The sequence below is a fragment of the Stegodyphus dumicola genome, chromosome 2, assembly GCF_044657685.1.
Source record: "Stegodyphus dumicola isolate Sdum_Otavi_A_Nest chromosome 2, ASM4465768v1".
Lineage (NCBI taxonomy): Eukaryota > Metazoa > Arthropoda > Arachnida > Araneae > Eresidae > Stegodyphus > Stegodyphus dumicola.
In genome coordinates, this window is record NC_140769.1 from 147,699,266 (window position 1) to 147,717,440 (window position 18,175).

General features: G+C 32.0%; 1 protein-coding gene across 5 annotated transcripts in view; it reads right to left on the bottom strand.

Annotated features, from left to right (window-relative positions):
- CSN7 (COP9 signalosome subunit 7) overlaps nucleotides 1–18,175 on the bottom strand; it is a 71,171-nt gene that overhangs the window by 4,884 nt on the left and 48,112 nt on the right. For 2 of the 5 annotated variants that reach the window (XM_085811228.1, XM_085811229.1), the window contains exons 5-7: nucleotides 13,893–14,095; nucleotides 10,155–10,260; nucleotides 3,463–3,578 (exon numbers count right to left, since the gene is read on the bottom strand). In XM_085811228.1, coding sequence (XP_085667354.1) covers nucleotides 3,463–3,578; nucleotides 10,155–10,260; nucleotides 13,893–14,095 — 425 coding nt within the window. Of the gene's footprint in view, nucleotides 1–1,534; nucleotides 1,657–3,149; nucleotides 3,219–3,462; nucleotides 3,579–10,154; nucleotides 10,261–13,892; nucleotides 14,096–18,175 lie in introns of those variants that run through there. The other 3 variants (XM_035365103.2, XM_035365105.2, XM_035365106.2) reach the window with 3 other exon arrangements.

Below are 18,175 nucleotides of genomic sequence, written 5' to 3' on the forward strand. Positions count from 1 at the left end.
ATGTGAGCCATTTTTTGCTCTGTTCTAAACAATTGTATTTTTATTAAATTAATATTTTAATATTTTGAGAAAATGTATGTTATGTAATAATTGTTACTAAATTTAAGTATGAAACACACCCACAAAAAATTTTTACATGTTTTTTTAAATTTATTTTACTACAGTTTCCTTTTGTAAAGTACAAGTGTCCCATCACTTTTGTGGGACACTGTATGTTAGAATGTTGCTATACATAAAGCTAATATATATTCCAAGTTGCGCTTTCATGACGTGAAAAAAGCAATTTGAATTTCGCCAACTGGCCCAGGACGGGAGATATAAAACTGTCCCATTTTTTTTTTTCTTTCTTTTTTTGTCTGCAGTGTACATTCTTTTACATGAAATGAATGGAAATTGAGCAAGAAAACATGACGGCTAAAAAAAGCGTTTGTGTGTATGTGTGTCTACACATATTACATATAAATCCACTCGGAACACTATGTCGACAAAAGCCATTACACAGCCTTTATTTTCGCAACTGTTGGTCGTAGACGTATACTTCCAATTACATAAATACTTTAAATTGTGCAAGGATTAATCTTCTGGCATTTTTTAAATTTAAAAAAAAATTAATTTTGTGTAATACATGAAACTTTTACATGTTCTTCCGGCCCCTATACTTAAAAAAAAAAAATTTGCACTCCTTATCAGAAATTAAACATAAAAAGTTTCATTTCTGTGCAATAAAAATTGATAGGTTTGGTTTATTTAATTATGGCAAAGCACTCGAAGGCCTAAGGTGGGGGATGTCTTCTAGGACTGCTAAAAAATATCAAAACTGCTAAAAATTTTTGGTGACCCCCAACTCTGCTCTAGAACAGGGTTTCTCAAACTGTAAATCACGGGACCTGCAACAATGGGTACCAAAAATTTTAGCAGTTTTTGATATTTCCTTATTATAATTTTACACAATGTATCTGAAAATGTTTCGATGCATTCTTTTTAAAATATAAACATTCATTTTCCTTGCTTTTCACGTGATGCTGTCATTTTGTCTGTTACTTATTTAAAATTTTCACATTGTTCTATGTCTTAAAATTAGAAATTAAAGTTAATGACCTAAAACTGCAATAGTATATTACAAGTGAAAAAAATCAACAGTTTCACTCACACTTGTGTCGGATTTGCGCAATACTTATGGGGTTCCACAAAAGTTCTTAAAAATATTATTGGGTCCTGGGAGTCGCGAAAAAAATCTCAGTGATAAAAGGGGTCGTGACTGAAAAAAAGTTTAAGAAACCTTGTTCTAGAACATGCTGGCAAGTTTCAGTAGATGTATGTAGGCAATTTATATTTGCATAAATTATAAATAAATAATATCTGTACTTTATCGAATTCTTACAAATAATCTCATATTTTAACTTTTCATTCTTTTTCAGCAACTGGTTGCATAATATTTGCTTTAATATATATAATGTAACAACTGCAAAGCTCCTACTACAGCAAGCATGATGCCAACTAAAGAGAGAAAAAATATAAAAGCGAAAAGACAAAATATTTTCTTTTTGTTTAATAACTCACGTAAATTATATACAGACAGCAATTACAAAACACGAAATACACAACTAAGCTTCGAAAGGTTAGTAAATCTTCTTCTGTAATTACCATAGTAAGATCCTGCAAAATGTAATTTAGAAATAAACAAAATGGTAAAGGCAAAAATAAGAACATTCTTTATTATTATTCTAAATATTTAATAAAAAAATACACAAATGCTGAATGTTCTACTGCTATAAAAGTACTTATGCGAATTTACAAAATATTAAAAACTTCATTAGAAATGTTTAGAATGAGTAAGGTAATGTCTAATCAATAAAAAAATCTGCATATCTGAGTAACACTGTTAACAAGGTAAAACATTATTATGCTTTTTTTTTTTTTTTTTTTTGCATGTAGATGTACTTTGTGAATGTGTATGTATGTACACTGTGAAAAAAAAAGGGGGGACAGTTCTATACCTCCCATTCTACTGGGTCGATTGACAAAATGTAGTTGCGTTTTTCATGTCACGAAAGCGTGACTTAGGACATTTATCAGATTTATATATAGCATTGTTCTAACATACGTATTTTGATACAAAAACAGACTTCTTCTACAACAACATATTTATTTTTTTCCATATTTTGGTTCTATGACTCAAATTATGCCTAGATATTAAATTTTGTAAAATTTGGTGCAAAATTTACGGAGAAATTCAAAAATTTATCACCAGAATTTTTTCAGTTTGTGCCAAGAATAACTTACTTCTTAATATGTGGCAACCAATTTCCCTTTTCCTTCCATTATGCTGGAGCAGAATAAGAGGCATCTCGTTCCTACCTTTCTACACTGTGCATGAGCCGAAAAAAAAAGTCACATCGTTCCTACTTCTACATAATTTTAGCAGTGTCTAAACCACATTTGATGTTTTATCGCTTTCAACAAATTTGCCAAATTTCAAAGGGTGTCAATATATAAATTCACATATATCTTCAGAAATATTGAATAAAAAACTATATTTTTTGCAGGTATGCTTAGAAATACATCTACTTTAAGATGATGGTAAAATTTTTAGATTATAATACAAAAATTTTGTTGAAAAATTTATAAAAATTACTTAAAAATAAAAATTTTAAAAATAAATCATAAAAAATGGGCGAATTTTATTTGGAATGAACCTAAATTTTTAAATGTGAAAGAAAGAATCAAATAATTTAATAAAAAAAGAGAGATTTATAAATATATACCTAAACACAATTTACACTGAGGATCTAAGATTTTGAGAGCTAATTTTTTAAAAACTACTCATGTGATTTTTACAAAATTTGGCAGTTTGGCGTAATTTGAGTCGTAGAATGGAAATATGGGGGAAAAAATTTGGATGTTATTTCAGAAAAAGTCTGATTTTTGTCAAAATACCTATATTAGATCGTTGCTATATATCTAACACGCACTGTAAGTCGTGCTTTCGATACACGAAAAACGCAAGTTGAATTTCATCAACCGGCCCAGTAGAACGGGAGATATAGAACTGCCCCCCCTTTTTTTGGTGCAGTGTACAGAATAAGAAGCTTCTGTACAGCTGACCTACAGAAAACTACGAAACGAACAGTCTAAAAAATGATTCATACCTTTCATCGACTGTTATTCTTTAAACATGAGTTCACGATTTTGACCAAAACTTACTACTGCCTTTGATTCTGAAAGCACAAAAATAATATTTTAAGCTGTGCCAACAGAAGCTAGTTTGTCAGCAGAAAAAACTCTGACTAACCTATCCAGATGTTAAAACTAGATTGTAGGAGGAGCTATGATTATAAGAAAGAGAATAAAAGTAGTTGACTGTTGCAAAAATAAACTTACAAACGACTACTATATCATTATGCGATATACGATTTTAGAGAACGCAAAACACTTATTATGGACAAGCAAAATCATAGTTACCCTTTTACGTTCGATTTCTTTTTCGAGGGCTTGTCCGGCTGCAGCACTTCTCTCATTTCTTCTACGGAATCCCCGTCCTGAGGTTGAGTTTTCATGTTCTTTTTAATAGCAGCAATCTGGCAAAAAAAAAAAAAAAAAAGAGTATGAAGCTGCCGACAAGCTATTCATGTGCAAGCTACTATTTTTAGTTAATTAGTTACTTTATAAATGGCACTACTGAACTGCTAATCGTAAATATGGAAATAATCAGGAATAAATACATGAAAGTGATTCCAATAACCTATTTAATTTTGAAATACACTAAAGTTAAAGTTACTTATAAACAGTAAACTGGGGGGATTTTGGTCAAATTATTAAAAAAAAAAAAAAAAAAAACTGCCAAATCGTTGATATTTATCGCAATCCAGCACACATTATAAACATGTTAAAAAAAGAATAATATTAAAAATACAATTTATAATTAATAGAATAATGCAAATTGAAAACACAAAAATGATACATTATTGTTGTTCCTTCCATGTACATAGCAATCTGTTTTCACTTCAGAAAACATCAGAGAATAGCACAATTTCAGCATTATGTATGTGCAAAGAAAACGATAATTTTTCGCCTGGTGCTTGGGGGAAAAGACATGGTTCTTTATTATTTGTATCTGTTCTCATTTAATATGTGATTATTTAGTTCATTGTAACCATTATTAGCTCATTTATTTAAATAACAGCAAACTTTTAAATTAATGAAATTTTTGTGTAATTGAATAAATTTTTTAAGAAAAAACATTAATGAGAACTGAAACTTGGACGCTCTAAAAACTCTAAACACTGCGCCAGTTGAAATATTTCATCTTATATAGGAAATGACCATAACGTCACAGCTTGGAGAAACATGAACCTTATAAAATCCATGCCAAGGAAGCGAAGTTAGCATAGCTACGGATTTTGAATCATGTCTAAACAGAACACAACTAGCCCTTTTTTCACGTCTTTCTACACATGCTTATCTGTAGAAATACTAATTTGTTGTCCGACTAGCTAGCATCACGCTAAAAGATCCAGTCTAATTTATCCCATCAGCGTGTTTTTTTTTCTCATAGTGAAGATAACTAGGCATATATTTTACAAATGTCCTTTCAGTATTTATTTATTTAGTTCATTGTAACCATTATTAGCTCATTTATTTAAATAACAGCAAACTTTTAAATTAATGAAATTTTTGTGTAATTGAATAAATTTTTTAAGAAAAAACATTAATGAGAACTGAAACTTGGACGCTCTAAAAACTCTAAACACTGCGCCAGTTGAAATATTTCATCTTATATAGGAAATGACCATAACGTCACAGCTTGGAGAAACATGAACCTTATAAAATCCATGCCAAGGAAGCGAAGTTAGCATAGCTACGGATTTTGAATCATGTCTAAACAGAACACAACTAGCCCTTTTTTCACGTCTTTCTACACATGCTTATCTGTAGAAATACTAATTTGTTGTCCGACTAGCTAGCATCACGCTAAAAGATCCAGTCTAATTTATCCCATCAGCGTGTTTTTTTTCTCATAGTGAAGATAACTAGGCATATATTTTACAAATGTCCTTTCAGTATTTATTTATTTATTTCAAATTTATACTTAACGATTGTATATGATAATTAATTTAACAGATTTCATCAGTGTTCGCAAGAATATAAAAGTCAAGATGAGTATCCAACCAATCAGTAAGAACATATGAATTCCACCAAGCATTTTTTATAATACATTATAACAGTATATTATCTAAAACATTTGTTTTAGTATTATTTTATACCTTACTGTTACAACGTAATACACTATAACAGTATATTATCCAAAACATTTGTTTTAGTATTATTGTTTTATACCTTACTGTTATAATGTATTACAAAAAAAGCTTGGTGGAATTCATGTCTTCTTACGGACTGGTTGGATACTCATCTTGACTTTTATAATTCATTTTAAATTTAGCAGCACTTAGTGCTAATTTTAACTTTTAGTACTATCGTACTTACTTCACGCTTCATCGACTACAGCTTATCTCTAATGAATAAATATGTGTATTTGTAATGAATAAAAAGTACTGAATAAATGCAAAGTAAAAAGCAATTTAAAACCTAATCCAGTTGCTCACTGATAAGCAGCAACAATTGGTGGTAATAATATATATACAGGGCGATTCTAAATTACTTTTACAAATTAAGAGGGGTGATGGTACTCAACCAGATGTGCAATAATTACCATAGGGTCGCATTCCACTCTGAGAGGCAAAAAAGAAGAATGTTAGAATTCCAATCTGAACTTACAACAGTGTTGGGAGAGAGAATGAACGAGACCAAAAGTTGCACAATGAGTTTAGTGACAAACTCACAGAGAGTGTGCAAAACGGATAAAGCCGAAAACCTAGCATTTGAGTGTTAATTCGAGCTCAGACTTTGATGGCAAACATTCAAATGCACATCTTTGGTTGGCAAGGTCTCAACCTCACAAACAATTGCAACAAATTAATTATCTAATCAAGGGCTGAATATTATCAACAAACTCCAATGTCCGCTGCATGCCGAGATTAGCATGAAAAGCTCACACTGCATTCCGGCTGTCAGAACTTCATGCTCATAGAAGGGCTCTTCAAGTAGAATGAGCGCAGCAGAGCAAGTCCAGGAAGACAGGATAGAAGATGGCCAAGAGAAAAACAACTGCTACCTTGATACTTAATATCAAGGTACTTTACCACCCTAATAATTTAGATAATTAACTTGTTGCAATCATTTGACAGGTTGAGACCTTGCCAACCAAAGATGTACATTTGAGTGTTATTAAGTCTCAGCTCTAATTCATCAAAGTCTCAGCTCTAATTCATACTCGAACGCCAAGTTTTCGGTTTCATCTGTTTTGCGCACTCTCTGTGAGTTTGTTACTAAACAGATTGTGCAACATTTGGTCATGTTAATTCGCTCTCCCAACACTTTTGTAAGTTAAGATTCGAATTCTAATATTCTTCTTTTCTGCCTCTCGGAGTGGAATGCGACCCTATGTTTTATGGTAATTATTGCTCATCTGGATGAGTACTATAACCCCTCTTAATTTGTAAAAGTAATTTAGAATCACCCTGTATATATAGAGAGAGATGGAGGGAGGGAGAAAGAGATATGCATTCCCCCCATGTACACAAAGCACAACCTTTGTTTCCACACATTAAACATTCCATAGGTTGTATAATCATATTTATATATTCATTTTGCCAGTATTGCCATTTTTATATATCATGTATATAGTTCATATCTATTATTACATTATACAGGCTATATGATATATTACTGTTGTTCTAATATTCTCCAATATAGAAATATATTTGGTGGCAACAGTTTGAAAAGTGAAACAACGCAAAATGCTATTTTGGAGACTAATAGCCCTTTGGATCTAACACCTGTTTGGGCTAAAAAGCGATAGATTGCACACTTACATGATTACTGCTGCATTACTAAGATAATAATTTTTTAGAAATCAGGTGATACTCAAATATTATTGAAGCATACAAATTCAGTATTTGTGAAATGCTCTTTTGTTTCAATCCTAACACACATCCATCACAAATTCTCAGTACCATTCAATTAAAAAAATGTACCAGACATGAATTCAAGGTTAGTTCCAAACAGGACAAAATTACTTAACTTCAAACTCCCTCCCTTTTACATTAACAATATACTTTTCTCACACTGAAGTCTTTCATTTCACTTTTGCTCATAAAAGCAAACATTAAAAATTCAATATACATGACAGCTGTAAATATAGCAGTGGCAACACAAATAACCTAATTTTCTTTTAACTAAACCTAAATGCAAAATTTTATTGCATTTCTTCAATGCTATCACCAAAATGCCACACTTTTTTGCCAAGCCTCGAAAAAGTATCAACTCCTCATGAATGAGTTTGTTCATAATAATGCAGTTGTCCCAAATAGGAAACCCCGAAAGCAATTTTATGTGGCCCAAAAAGAGATTTCAATTATATATTTGTTGAGATTTTAATTTTTTTTTAGTATCTGAATTTACACAGTCCAGTCACATTAATGTGACCACCACGTACTTTCCATGTCAGAGTTAAATAACCAATCACAGAAGGCAGGTGGCAGCACAGTGCAGTTGAGCGTATATAAAGGGTGTGTGAGGGCTTCGGAAAACATTTCAATTGTTGGCGTAATGCAGAAACGAAGCGATTTATCCGACTTCCAAAAGGGCATGATCATTGGCTTTCAGGCCAAGGGTGGAAGCATTTCCGAAACGGCTGAGTTTGTGAACTGTTTGCGTGCCGCCGTGGTAAAAGTGTACCGTGCATGGCAAAATGGGACTGTCCAAAATCAGCGACGTGGCAAATGTGGTGCACCACGGGCCATAGATGACAGAGGCGAACGACGGTTGCGGAGATGCGTTCGGGCAAATAGACGGGCTACCGTTGAGCAACTGACCACCAAAATGAACCAAGGGGCTACCAAAAGTGTCTCCCAAAGTACTATTCAGCAAGCATTGCTGCGTCTGGGCCTCCGAAGCAGACGCCTGGTTCGTGCACCTATGCTGACTGCTGTTCATCGACGGCGAAGGCTAGAATTTGCACGCCAGTACAGCAGCTGGACGTCCACTGAGTGGCGACAGGTTGCGTTTTCGGATGAATCGCGTTTTATGCTCCATCGGACAGATGGACGTTGGCGTATAAGGCGTGAAACCTCTGAAAGGAACCACCCTGCAACCATTGCCGGAACGGTCCAAGCTGGAGGCGGGAGCATTATGGTCTGGGGAATGTTTTCCTGGCATTCTCTAGGTTCACTGATCATTGTGGAAGGCACAATGGATCAATACAAGTACGCATCTGTCCTTGCGGACCATGTTCACCCCTACATGCGCATTGTTTTTCCTCAGGATGATGGCATCTTCCAGCAGGACAATGCGAGGTGCCACACAGCTGCCAGTGTACGTGCGTGGTTCGAAGAGCACCAGGATGAGTTTACCGCCCTCCCCTGGCCAGCAAACTCACCTGACTTAAACCCAATCGAGCATCTGTGGGACCATCTTGATTGAGTTGTTCGCGCCATGGATCCTCAACCGCGTAATCTAGCGCAGCTGGCCACGGCATTAGAGTCGGCATGGCTCAACATCCCAGAGAACACCTTCAGGGACCTATGTGACTCTCTTCCTGCACGTCTCGCAGCAGACCGCTCTGCGAAAGGTGGTTATTCTGGCTTTTGACAGATGGTCACATTAATGTGACTGGACTGTGTATATTATTTTCATTTCCATTAAAAATAAACGTGAATAATGTGCCACAAAATCTATAAGTGGAACTAATTAAGAGTGTTATATAAATCTTACTCAAAGACTTCAATATACATATTTAATTAACCTTTACCCATACTCGTCAAAAAATAAACTTAATTATGAATTTTTGGAATAAGAATAATCACTTCCCTTGGGAATACATTTACATGTGCACAACTTTTATCACAGTTGAAAATTAATATCAAAAAGTACCCAACTGATCAATGAAAAACTATGATCCGTGATAAAGATAATGGTAGTAATTTCTCTTCCAGGGCAACAAACTTTATCAGAATCAAATTGCAAGAAATCATTGGAACTTGATCAGAATCGAAATGCCATCAAGTATACGTCATAATAAGACATAAAGAAGTTTACAATTACACACAAACATATATATTTTTATTTATGCATTGAAGAAAAAATTAATAAATCAGATAATAAGACTCAACTGACATTATTAATTCTTAACTTTTATCTCACAAAGTTTCCATAATTTATTTTGAGTTTAAATTAAAGTAGCTTATTGAATGATCAATGAAACATGTTAGAATTATTCGAAAGAAATGTCAGTCAAAGAATTTAATATTTAGTTGTCGATATATTTATGAATTACTGCGTGTAACCAACAAAAACGTCTACCAGGTACCAAACTTTAGATTTCAGAAACAAACTAAATATAAATTTGAAGTCTTTTCCACTGCATCATTATCATTATTGTTTATGTATGTTTTGATAAATATTTCTAAAAACTAAACTCAGTGGTGCAACAGTCCTAGTGGGCCAATGCCTGCAGTGTCCTGAAATCTGCTTTCTTGACCTTGGGCCTCGGAGTGAATCAGCATATGCCCTGAACAAGTGGTCAGCTTGTTGAAAGACCCCTGGTGTTTAGTCCCCAAGCGAACTTAAGATTTTGCAATAATTACTCCTAAAAACAACAAAGCTAATTAGTAACACATACTTAAAATGTCTTTTCCCACACAAGTACACAATTTATGATAACTACTACTAACTGAGCACAAGATACATATACTGTGGCAACGATAAGCACGACTCTCAAAATAATTTCGATGAGAGAGAATGCAGGCAATCTCAGAATTCATTTTATTTTTGTGTTTATAAATAAATAGGTTGTGTACTACACACAATAGCATAGTACGTAAAAAATTTGTAAATGTTCAAAATAAAAAATTGTGCTCTCCAAATCTGTATGCACATAAAGTTATAAGAATGGCCACGCATATTCATTAACATGCTGAATGAAACTGTTTTGTTACGGTAACTTAATAATAAAATCAATATAAATAATTAATAATTTTGTAATTATAAGGTAGTTTAAAAAAGTTACATTAAAGAAACTTCATTGTCAGAATTACCTCATTATCAATTTGCTGCTTAAGTTTGAGTTGATTTTCTTTCATAGAATTAGCTTTAAATATTTGGTTTTCTATATTGTTCAATATAACTTCACAGCTATCAGACCTAAAAGCAGAAAAGAATTAAGAATCAATTTACAGAATCTAATTTCTATAATCTTAAGACTACAAACAAGCCCCCGCTCCCCTCAAATTAATAAACAGGAAAAGAAATATAATACAGAAATAAACAAAAAATAAGAAATGTATTACAAAAATAAACTATTCAATATTAAAATAATAGTAAACACCCATTTCATGCAATCACTGAATTGACAAAGTTTTGCCTGTTTATATGAAAACATGGAAAACACATCCATATCATGATCAACAATTTGGTTAATGGTGATAAAAATACTATAGAATTAATTTTCTAAAATGGAAATTGCCAAATAAAGTCAAAATAGATTATTTGATTTTATAATTAAAACTTTATTTGATGTTATCAGTTTTAATAATTAAAACTGGCAAATGACAGGGAAATGTTCCCCTTGCATTCCCTAAGGGATTAAGTCATTAAACAGCAACTTTTAATTTTAATCAACTATTTAAAATTAAGCAAAAAACAGCAAGCTTAGTTTGGCATAGGTTTCAAATAATTCACTTGATTTTGAAAGCATTTAGACACAAGTTCCTCATCATGAGCACCCTCCGGCAAAAAAAAAAAAAAAAAAAAAGAGAGAGAGAGAGAGAGAGAGAAGTAAGGTTTCAGATTTTAAATTACGTCGAAAGGGGTGTTTTTTTAACGTTTTGTGTGTTATCTTTATTTATTAAATATTGTGTTCTTTGCACTTAAACCATAAAATTCAGTTCAACAGTAATGCCACAAAAAACTTTTAAAATGAGCAAAGCTTTAGAATTTCCGATACACAGTTCCACAGGCTGGAGATAAAAAATTTTTTTTCTGTACAATTTTGCCATGGCTAACTTTGAACTCGTTGAGTTTGTTAATCAAAAATCCATTCAAGTTTTAAAAAATATGAAAGCGATAATAAAACAAATGCCCATATTTGCAGTAGGATGACGTCATTCAAAATTGGATGGCTGTAGGTACTGTTGTGTTATCACAATGCGAGAAACATACATATATTTATGCTGATTCTTCATTATTTAATCTCTTTAAATATAATACAGGGCTCTAATATTTGGTGGCAACAATTTGAAAAGTTCCACGCCATTTATAGTGATTCACCACAAAATGCCAAAATGAAAACAATAGTTCCTTCAGAGATAAGCTCTTTGGACTAAAAAAAAAATTCTGCACAATTTTCTTGTCTCATTTCTTTTGTTCCCGAAAGAAAATATATATATATATATAGAAACTCTACTAAGGTTGCTCCCTTTTTTTGTCTAATTTTTAATTTTACATTGGCATGTTTCCTTCATAGAGGGAATCCCTCCAAGTATTAAGATCATGGATTCAGTATGGATCAAACAATTTCAAGAAATGTTTATGAACTTTAACATTAAAGACATTGTGAACAGTCCATAATAAAACTTTAGCCTTTTCCTAATTAAAATTGATACTTAAGTGTTAACACAACTACCTTGGTGCAACATGAAAATTTTACTCAGACGAAAAGGTAAAATTTACCATGCATAACTCGTCATTTTCCTGATCTTTCTTAAAAAGATTCCCAAAATTGGCATTTATCACAAGTCAGCAAACTTATGAAAAGAAAACATATTTTAGCAATTTAAAATACAAACTTTAATTATTAAATAAGGATAACATGACCCATTTAAAAGTAAAACAATCACCTCTAAATCTTTCTTGAACTTTTTTTTTTCTTTTCCTTTTTATCAATCAGACAACTATCTGTTTTCGCTTAATAATCATCAGATAATTACGGAGGATTCTCCACATTGTTACCTTTAGAGATTTTTGTGGCAAAATTCTGCCCTCCTGCAGAAAGTTTGCTGTACTGCCAACAAATTCCACAAGTTCATATTTTAAAAACAAGTTCAACCCTTTCAAACCTGACTTTTGCATGATTGAAATTTAACTATGAAAAGTAGTTTAATTTAATGTTGACATACTGAAAGAAGTGTATGAGCTTAAAGTTTTTAACTTTTCCAATTTTCTGGAAATCTCCAGGGACAATGTGTCACAATAGTATTGTCAACTGGGACTATTTGTCCCAGACAGCGGTCGTCAACCTTTAGAACTTACCAGATCACTAGATATATAATTTTATATTTGGCAGACACTAATATGAATTAAAAAAGTACATACATTTATGCAATAATAATCAGCAAACTACACATGTTTCGTTCACATTGAAAAATTGCATGAAAAGTACAAAAACCTTACCTTCTTGTACAGAAAGCTTCACAAAAAGCAAGAAAAACCGGCAAAGCAATATCAATAAACTGAAAGTGTTATGCCGACAATTTTTAATTACTGTAAACATAATAATCATTGCTTATTCAATAATAGTGCCATTGATCAACAGTCAGACTAAAACAAAAACAGAAACTTTCAGTGATGCAATTATAAACAAGAATGCAGATGGTTCTCATAAAAACCCATCAGGATGCCTACTGACATGGAGAAAAACTGCATTATTAACGACCACAATAGCATATGTTTGTAATTCAAAAGGAAAGAGAATTCCAGTATGCACTATCATTAATAACAACAGCATATCCATGGATGCCAACTCTCACTTTCATATGCCCCTAGATACACCTGCAAAAGTAGCTAAACTCAGAAGGAATTTCGCTAAAAAAAGTCGTTAAAATTTAAAAAAAAAGTATAATCCATATTCCATAATAGGTTTTGTTACTGGTCATTTTTAAAACTGAAACTTCATAAAAATATAAATAATGTCCCAGTTTTTCTGCAGACCATCAAAAAGGTTTGGGAGACCACTGGTCTAAGATATTTACCCTTTTTCAAATAAAACTATATAATATATAATGTGAATATTACAAAAACTAAACTCTGCCACATGCACCAGTTCACATACAACAAATACAATACATATATGTTTCTAAACATAAACATAATATATCAGGATGCAGTAATTTGATCACTGATGGGACATATTAACCCATTGTTCAATATGACTCGGACTATATATCCCACAAAAGAAATTTATTCAAAATTTCTTAAATCGGACATTAAAAAAGTCAAATTACTACTTAATAAGAACTATTTCATACTAAGCATGCCTTAGATATAATTGTACTTACTTTAAAATTTAAAAAAAAAAAAAAAAAAAAAAAAATAGGCATCTTAAAATTTAAGTAATCGGCATGCTTAAAAACATAAGTGCGCCATTTGCCATTTAAAAGTGTTGCTAGGTTTCTTTGCTCAAATATTTGTTCCCCAATTCCTTAAAAACACTACAAACAAACAAAAAAACCACGTTTAAAAGTATGCTTTATTTAGTAAATAGCCATGAAATCTAAGCTTTGGGCTATATGTGGCCTGAGGACTGAAAGGGTCAAGGCAAAAAATATCACAATTTGTTTATAAAAACCACTGGAATACAATTTCTCAACATTTAATGTTATCAAAATAGCTCTGAACAAACATGATCATATTAAGTGCGGCTGCTGCAATATCATTTACAATCAATTCAATATATTAAGATAAAGTATAACAAAACATTTTTTAAAATTATTTTCACAAAATGGGACATCTCATTCAAATACTCTAGTCATAAGATTCTAAAGAAACTTAATACAAACCAATCCTGCAGCACTTGAACCACAATATCAACATCAGCTGGTTTAATATCTCTCCCTACAGTGTAGTCTACTTCTAATCGATTGTTTTTCTGATCTAGTTTGCCCCTGACGATGTCAGCATATATTACATCTATTATTAGATCCTCCAATTCTCTCAAATTTTTCATGTCCAGCTCTTTCAGGAGCTTAGAATATGGTATACACTGAAAAATAATACTCATATAAAATTCTGAAATACTTACAAAAATCACAAAATATTTTTCAATGGAAAAAAAATAAAAATTCACATAAGATTTAGCAAAGATTCTCATACATATAATTACAATAGGTTAGGTTAACTGAATACGATAAAGCTGACAAGAGCTACTGTCAAAGAGGGAGAATGGCTTCATGGAGGACTTTCTAAGGGAAACTGGCTTGTATTCATGTTATCTATGAGAAAAAACCACCATGCATTCAGTGTCTTAACCATTCAAACACTGGTGGGGGATAAATTACCACAGGATTAAACACCATACAGAGAAATTTGACATAATTTGAACTTAATATATATATGTACAGTGGTTTCTAAAATTGTGGACACTTTTGGAAATTTTTATGTTTTTGAACTTTGTATGCTTATAGAAAATGTTACGTTTCGCAAAATACAAACTTGTATATATCATTTTAAAGAGAATTTATTACTGAATTCAATACAAAACACAAAATTCAATTATTTCCAATACAAAAACAGTTATATGTACTTTAATATAAATAAAAAACACAGTTATGAAGTGGTTTGTAATATCTAGCTTTCCTGGCCAATCACCGTTCTTGTTCTGAGAACCAATCAAATGTTAGTAACTGCCAGTAGAAGCTGACATCATGTTTACACTTAAAACAATTCATTATTTTGCTTTGTTCTGTAGAAGGAGGACCTGTTTCTTATACACTGCAAGTACAAGTAGGAATTTTTGTAAAAAGAAGCAATGACATCAAATAAAAGAGTAGATTGGACACCTAGAAAGAAATGTAATATTATTGTGTTACGAGAAAGTGGTCTTTCCTATGCTGAAATTGCAAGACAGGTGGGTGGTTCAGTGACTACATCTGGAGTCCGAAAGTTTTCTTTACGATATCAGGAAACAAATTCAATAAAAAACAAAGAAGGAAAAGGTCCACCACATCTATTGAAGACAGAAGAATAAAAAGACTATGTCTCCAAGATAGAAAAATTCATCAGCGACCATCAGAAGTGATCTGAATGATGCTGGTTTTTCTGTCAGTTCAAGAACAATCAGGAGAAGATTAACAGATGTTGGACTGAGAGGTAGAATTCCACGAAAAAAGCCCTATCTTAATTTTCAGCAACGCAAAAAAAAAAAAAAAAAAAAAAAAAAAAAAAAGACTACAGTGGGCAAAGGAACACATTAATTGAACAGATGATCAGTGGTATATGGAGTGGAATAATATGTTATATGGAGTGATGAAACTAAGATATCGTTATTCGGTAGTGATGGGCGAAAATATGTAAGACATAGAATAGGAGAAGAGCTACATCCTGACTGCATTCAAGCAACTGTGAAGAACCCAGTTAGTGTTATGATTTGGTCATGCATGTCAGCAGATGGTATGGGTCACCTTCATGTCATCCATGGGACACTGAAAATACATTGACACTATTCTAGAACCAAAACTTCTACCTTCCATCAGAGATCTCTTTCACAACAATGCTTCGTTTATTTTTCAGCAGGATTCTGCTCCTTTCCACATGGCTAAAATATCAAAAGAGTGGTTTCGTACAAAGACCATTAAATTGTTGTCATGGCCAGGAAACAGTCCTGACCTCAATCCTATCGAAAATTTGTGGAACCGTTTGAAAACTCTTGTCCGAATGAGGCGCCCATCAAATAAAAGGGAACTAATTGAGGCTATAATTGTTTCCTGCCATCATGTAATAACGAAAGAAGAGCTTAAAACTCTTGTCAGCTCAATGAAACATTGATGTGAAGCTGTAATCAAAAATAAAAGGTACCCTACTAAGTACTGATAACTCACTGCAATCATCACTATCTAACGTATATCAATAACTATTATCGTTTAACTTTTTTTGTATTGCAAATAATTGAATTTTGTGTTTTGTATTGAATTCAGTAATAAATTCTCTTTAAAATAATATATACAAATTTGCATTTTGTGAAACGTAATGTTTCCTATAAGCATACAAAGTTCAAAAACATAAAAATTTCCAAAAGTGTCTACAATTTTGGCCACTACTGTATATGGGGTAGTGGCCAAAATATTTCAAATTACTTCAAAACATCTTTCAAAATATAACTTACCAGTATGGATGCACACTTTTAAAATAATTCTACTTTAATTAAACTTAGGAGATAATATAATCAATTAATCAATACTGTTTAGGAAATAAATTATTATATATATATATATATATATATATATATATTAAAAAAAAAAAAAAACTACTACATTACAAAACTACTTGTAAAAATAGTACGATAAAAACTAAAAAATTTTAATAGCAAGCTATTTTTATAACATAAAAATCTAATGTATACATCACATGACTTCCTAGCACGGAATATTAAATTATACAAATCTTTCCTGTATTTCATTTAAACCTATTGAATTGAATTAAAACTACTTCGTTGATAGCACATAAAATACAACAGAATAAATGCACTCTTTAAAATTCACTACATTTACTTACCACAGCAACACTCTGGCGCTAGGTTCACTTAACAGCGTTACATCTCATTCATTTTATAACTTAGAATGCACAAAAATTATATCATCTGAAGAATTAACTTATCATTGCCACATGTTCTATTCAAATATTATAATAAATTTAAAACAATGTATAAAAGAAATTAGACAAATAAAAAAAAAAAACAGTTCTTATTGTGAAGCTTAGTTTCTTTACATTGGCAACAAATCAACTACTCTGCTAAGCTTCAAATGTAAAATATGGCTGCTATGGTAAAAAAAATTAGGCTTAGCCACAGTTAAACAACTTTGAAATTGTTGATAATTCCACAAATATTGCATGCAGGTTAACTAAAGGCAAAAAAACCTTAACCAGAAGACAAGAAAAACATAATTCAATCATTTTTAAAGGGAAAAAAAAAAAAAAAAAAAGAGCACAGTTTACAAACATATAAGAATAAAGAAACTGAGCTCACTGAGCCCAGTAACAGAGCGGATATATATATATATATATATATATATATATATATAAATAACAAGCAAGGTAGTTAGTACAATACTGTATGACTAATTTGGTCTAGATAACATTTTGCGCAATATGCTGCAAAATAAGTAAATTAGAAATTGTAGTAAGCTCGCCTAAAAGTTACCAGGAGCTGTGGCTCCAAAGTTCAACACATTTTAAGAAACAATGTCATTGAAGGGTGAGAAATATGCTACACGAGAAAGGAAAAAAACACAGTAAAATACTCAGCGTTGGAAACTAGTAAAGGCAAAAAATACAGTAAAATACCTATGGATGTGCCATTTGAAAAATTAATACATATCAAAATCAAACCAAGTAACAAGTAAAACATTAAAAAAACAAAATCAAATAAAAATAGAAGGCGGAAAATGGTAAATTAGCTGAACTCGACTTCCAAACTGGCTTTTCAAGGGAAATTTCTGGTTTGAACGTCAAATCAAGCTGACCCCATTACGCGTTTCGCCGAAACAGACAATTGAAACTTTTTCGCTACGAAATTTTTTCATTTAGACAAAGTGTCTTGGAAAATTTATTAGTCTCAATTCTCTGTTCCAATTTCCCTACGCGTCCGCACAAAATGACACATTAAGGTGTTAAAATATGTAAAAACTATACCGATTACATCTTAAATCAAGACTAAAATAAAAATAAAAATAAATATAAATAGCGGTCTGCTATTAGTCCTAAATATACAAAAACATACGGGCTGGGCCTGCAAGCTTAAAGATTTATAATTTTATAGATTTTAGAAATCTAATTAAATTTAAAAGAAAATTAAGATGAAAACTAACATAGTGGGTCTTGTTAAGACCAAGAAAAAGTTGTAACAAAAGAAACAGAAAAAACTGACCTGTGGCGATGCAGAGCTCTCCCTCTTAAAACTAAGTGGAAAAGGAGTTGTAATTCCCTTCTGTGTACTTCAGTCATGTGACGTAAGTAGGGGAGAGCGATGTTCTGTGGGCATCAGCCAATAAGAAAAGACTGTCCGTTAGCTGTAACTCGTCTCTAATTTTCGAAGGGGGTAGGAAAGCTCGGAAAAACGTGAAAAGAT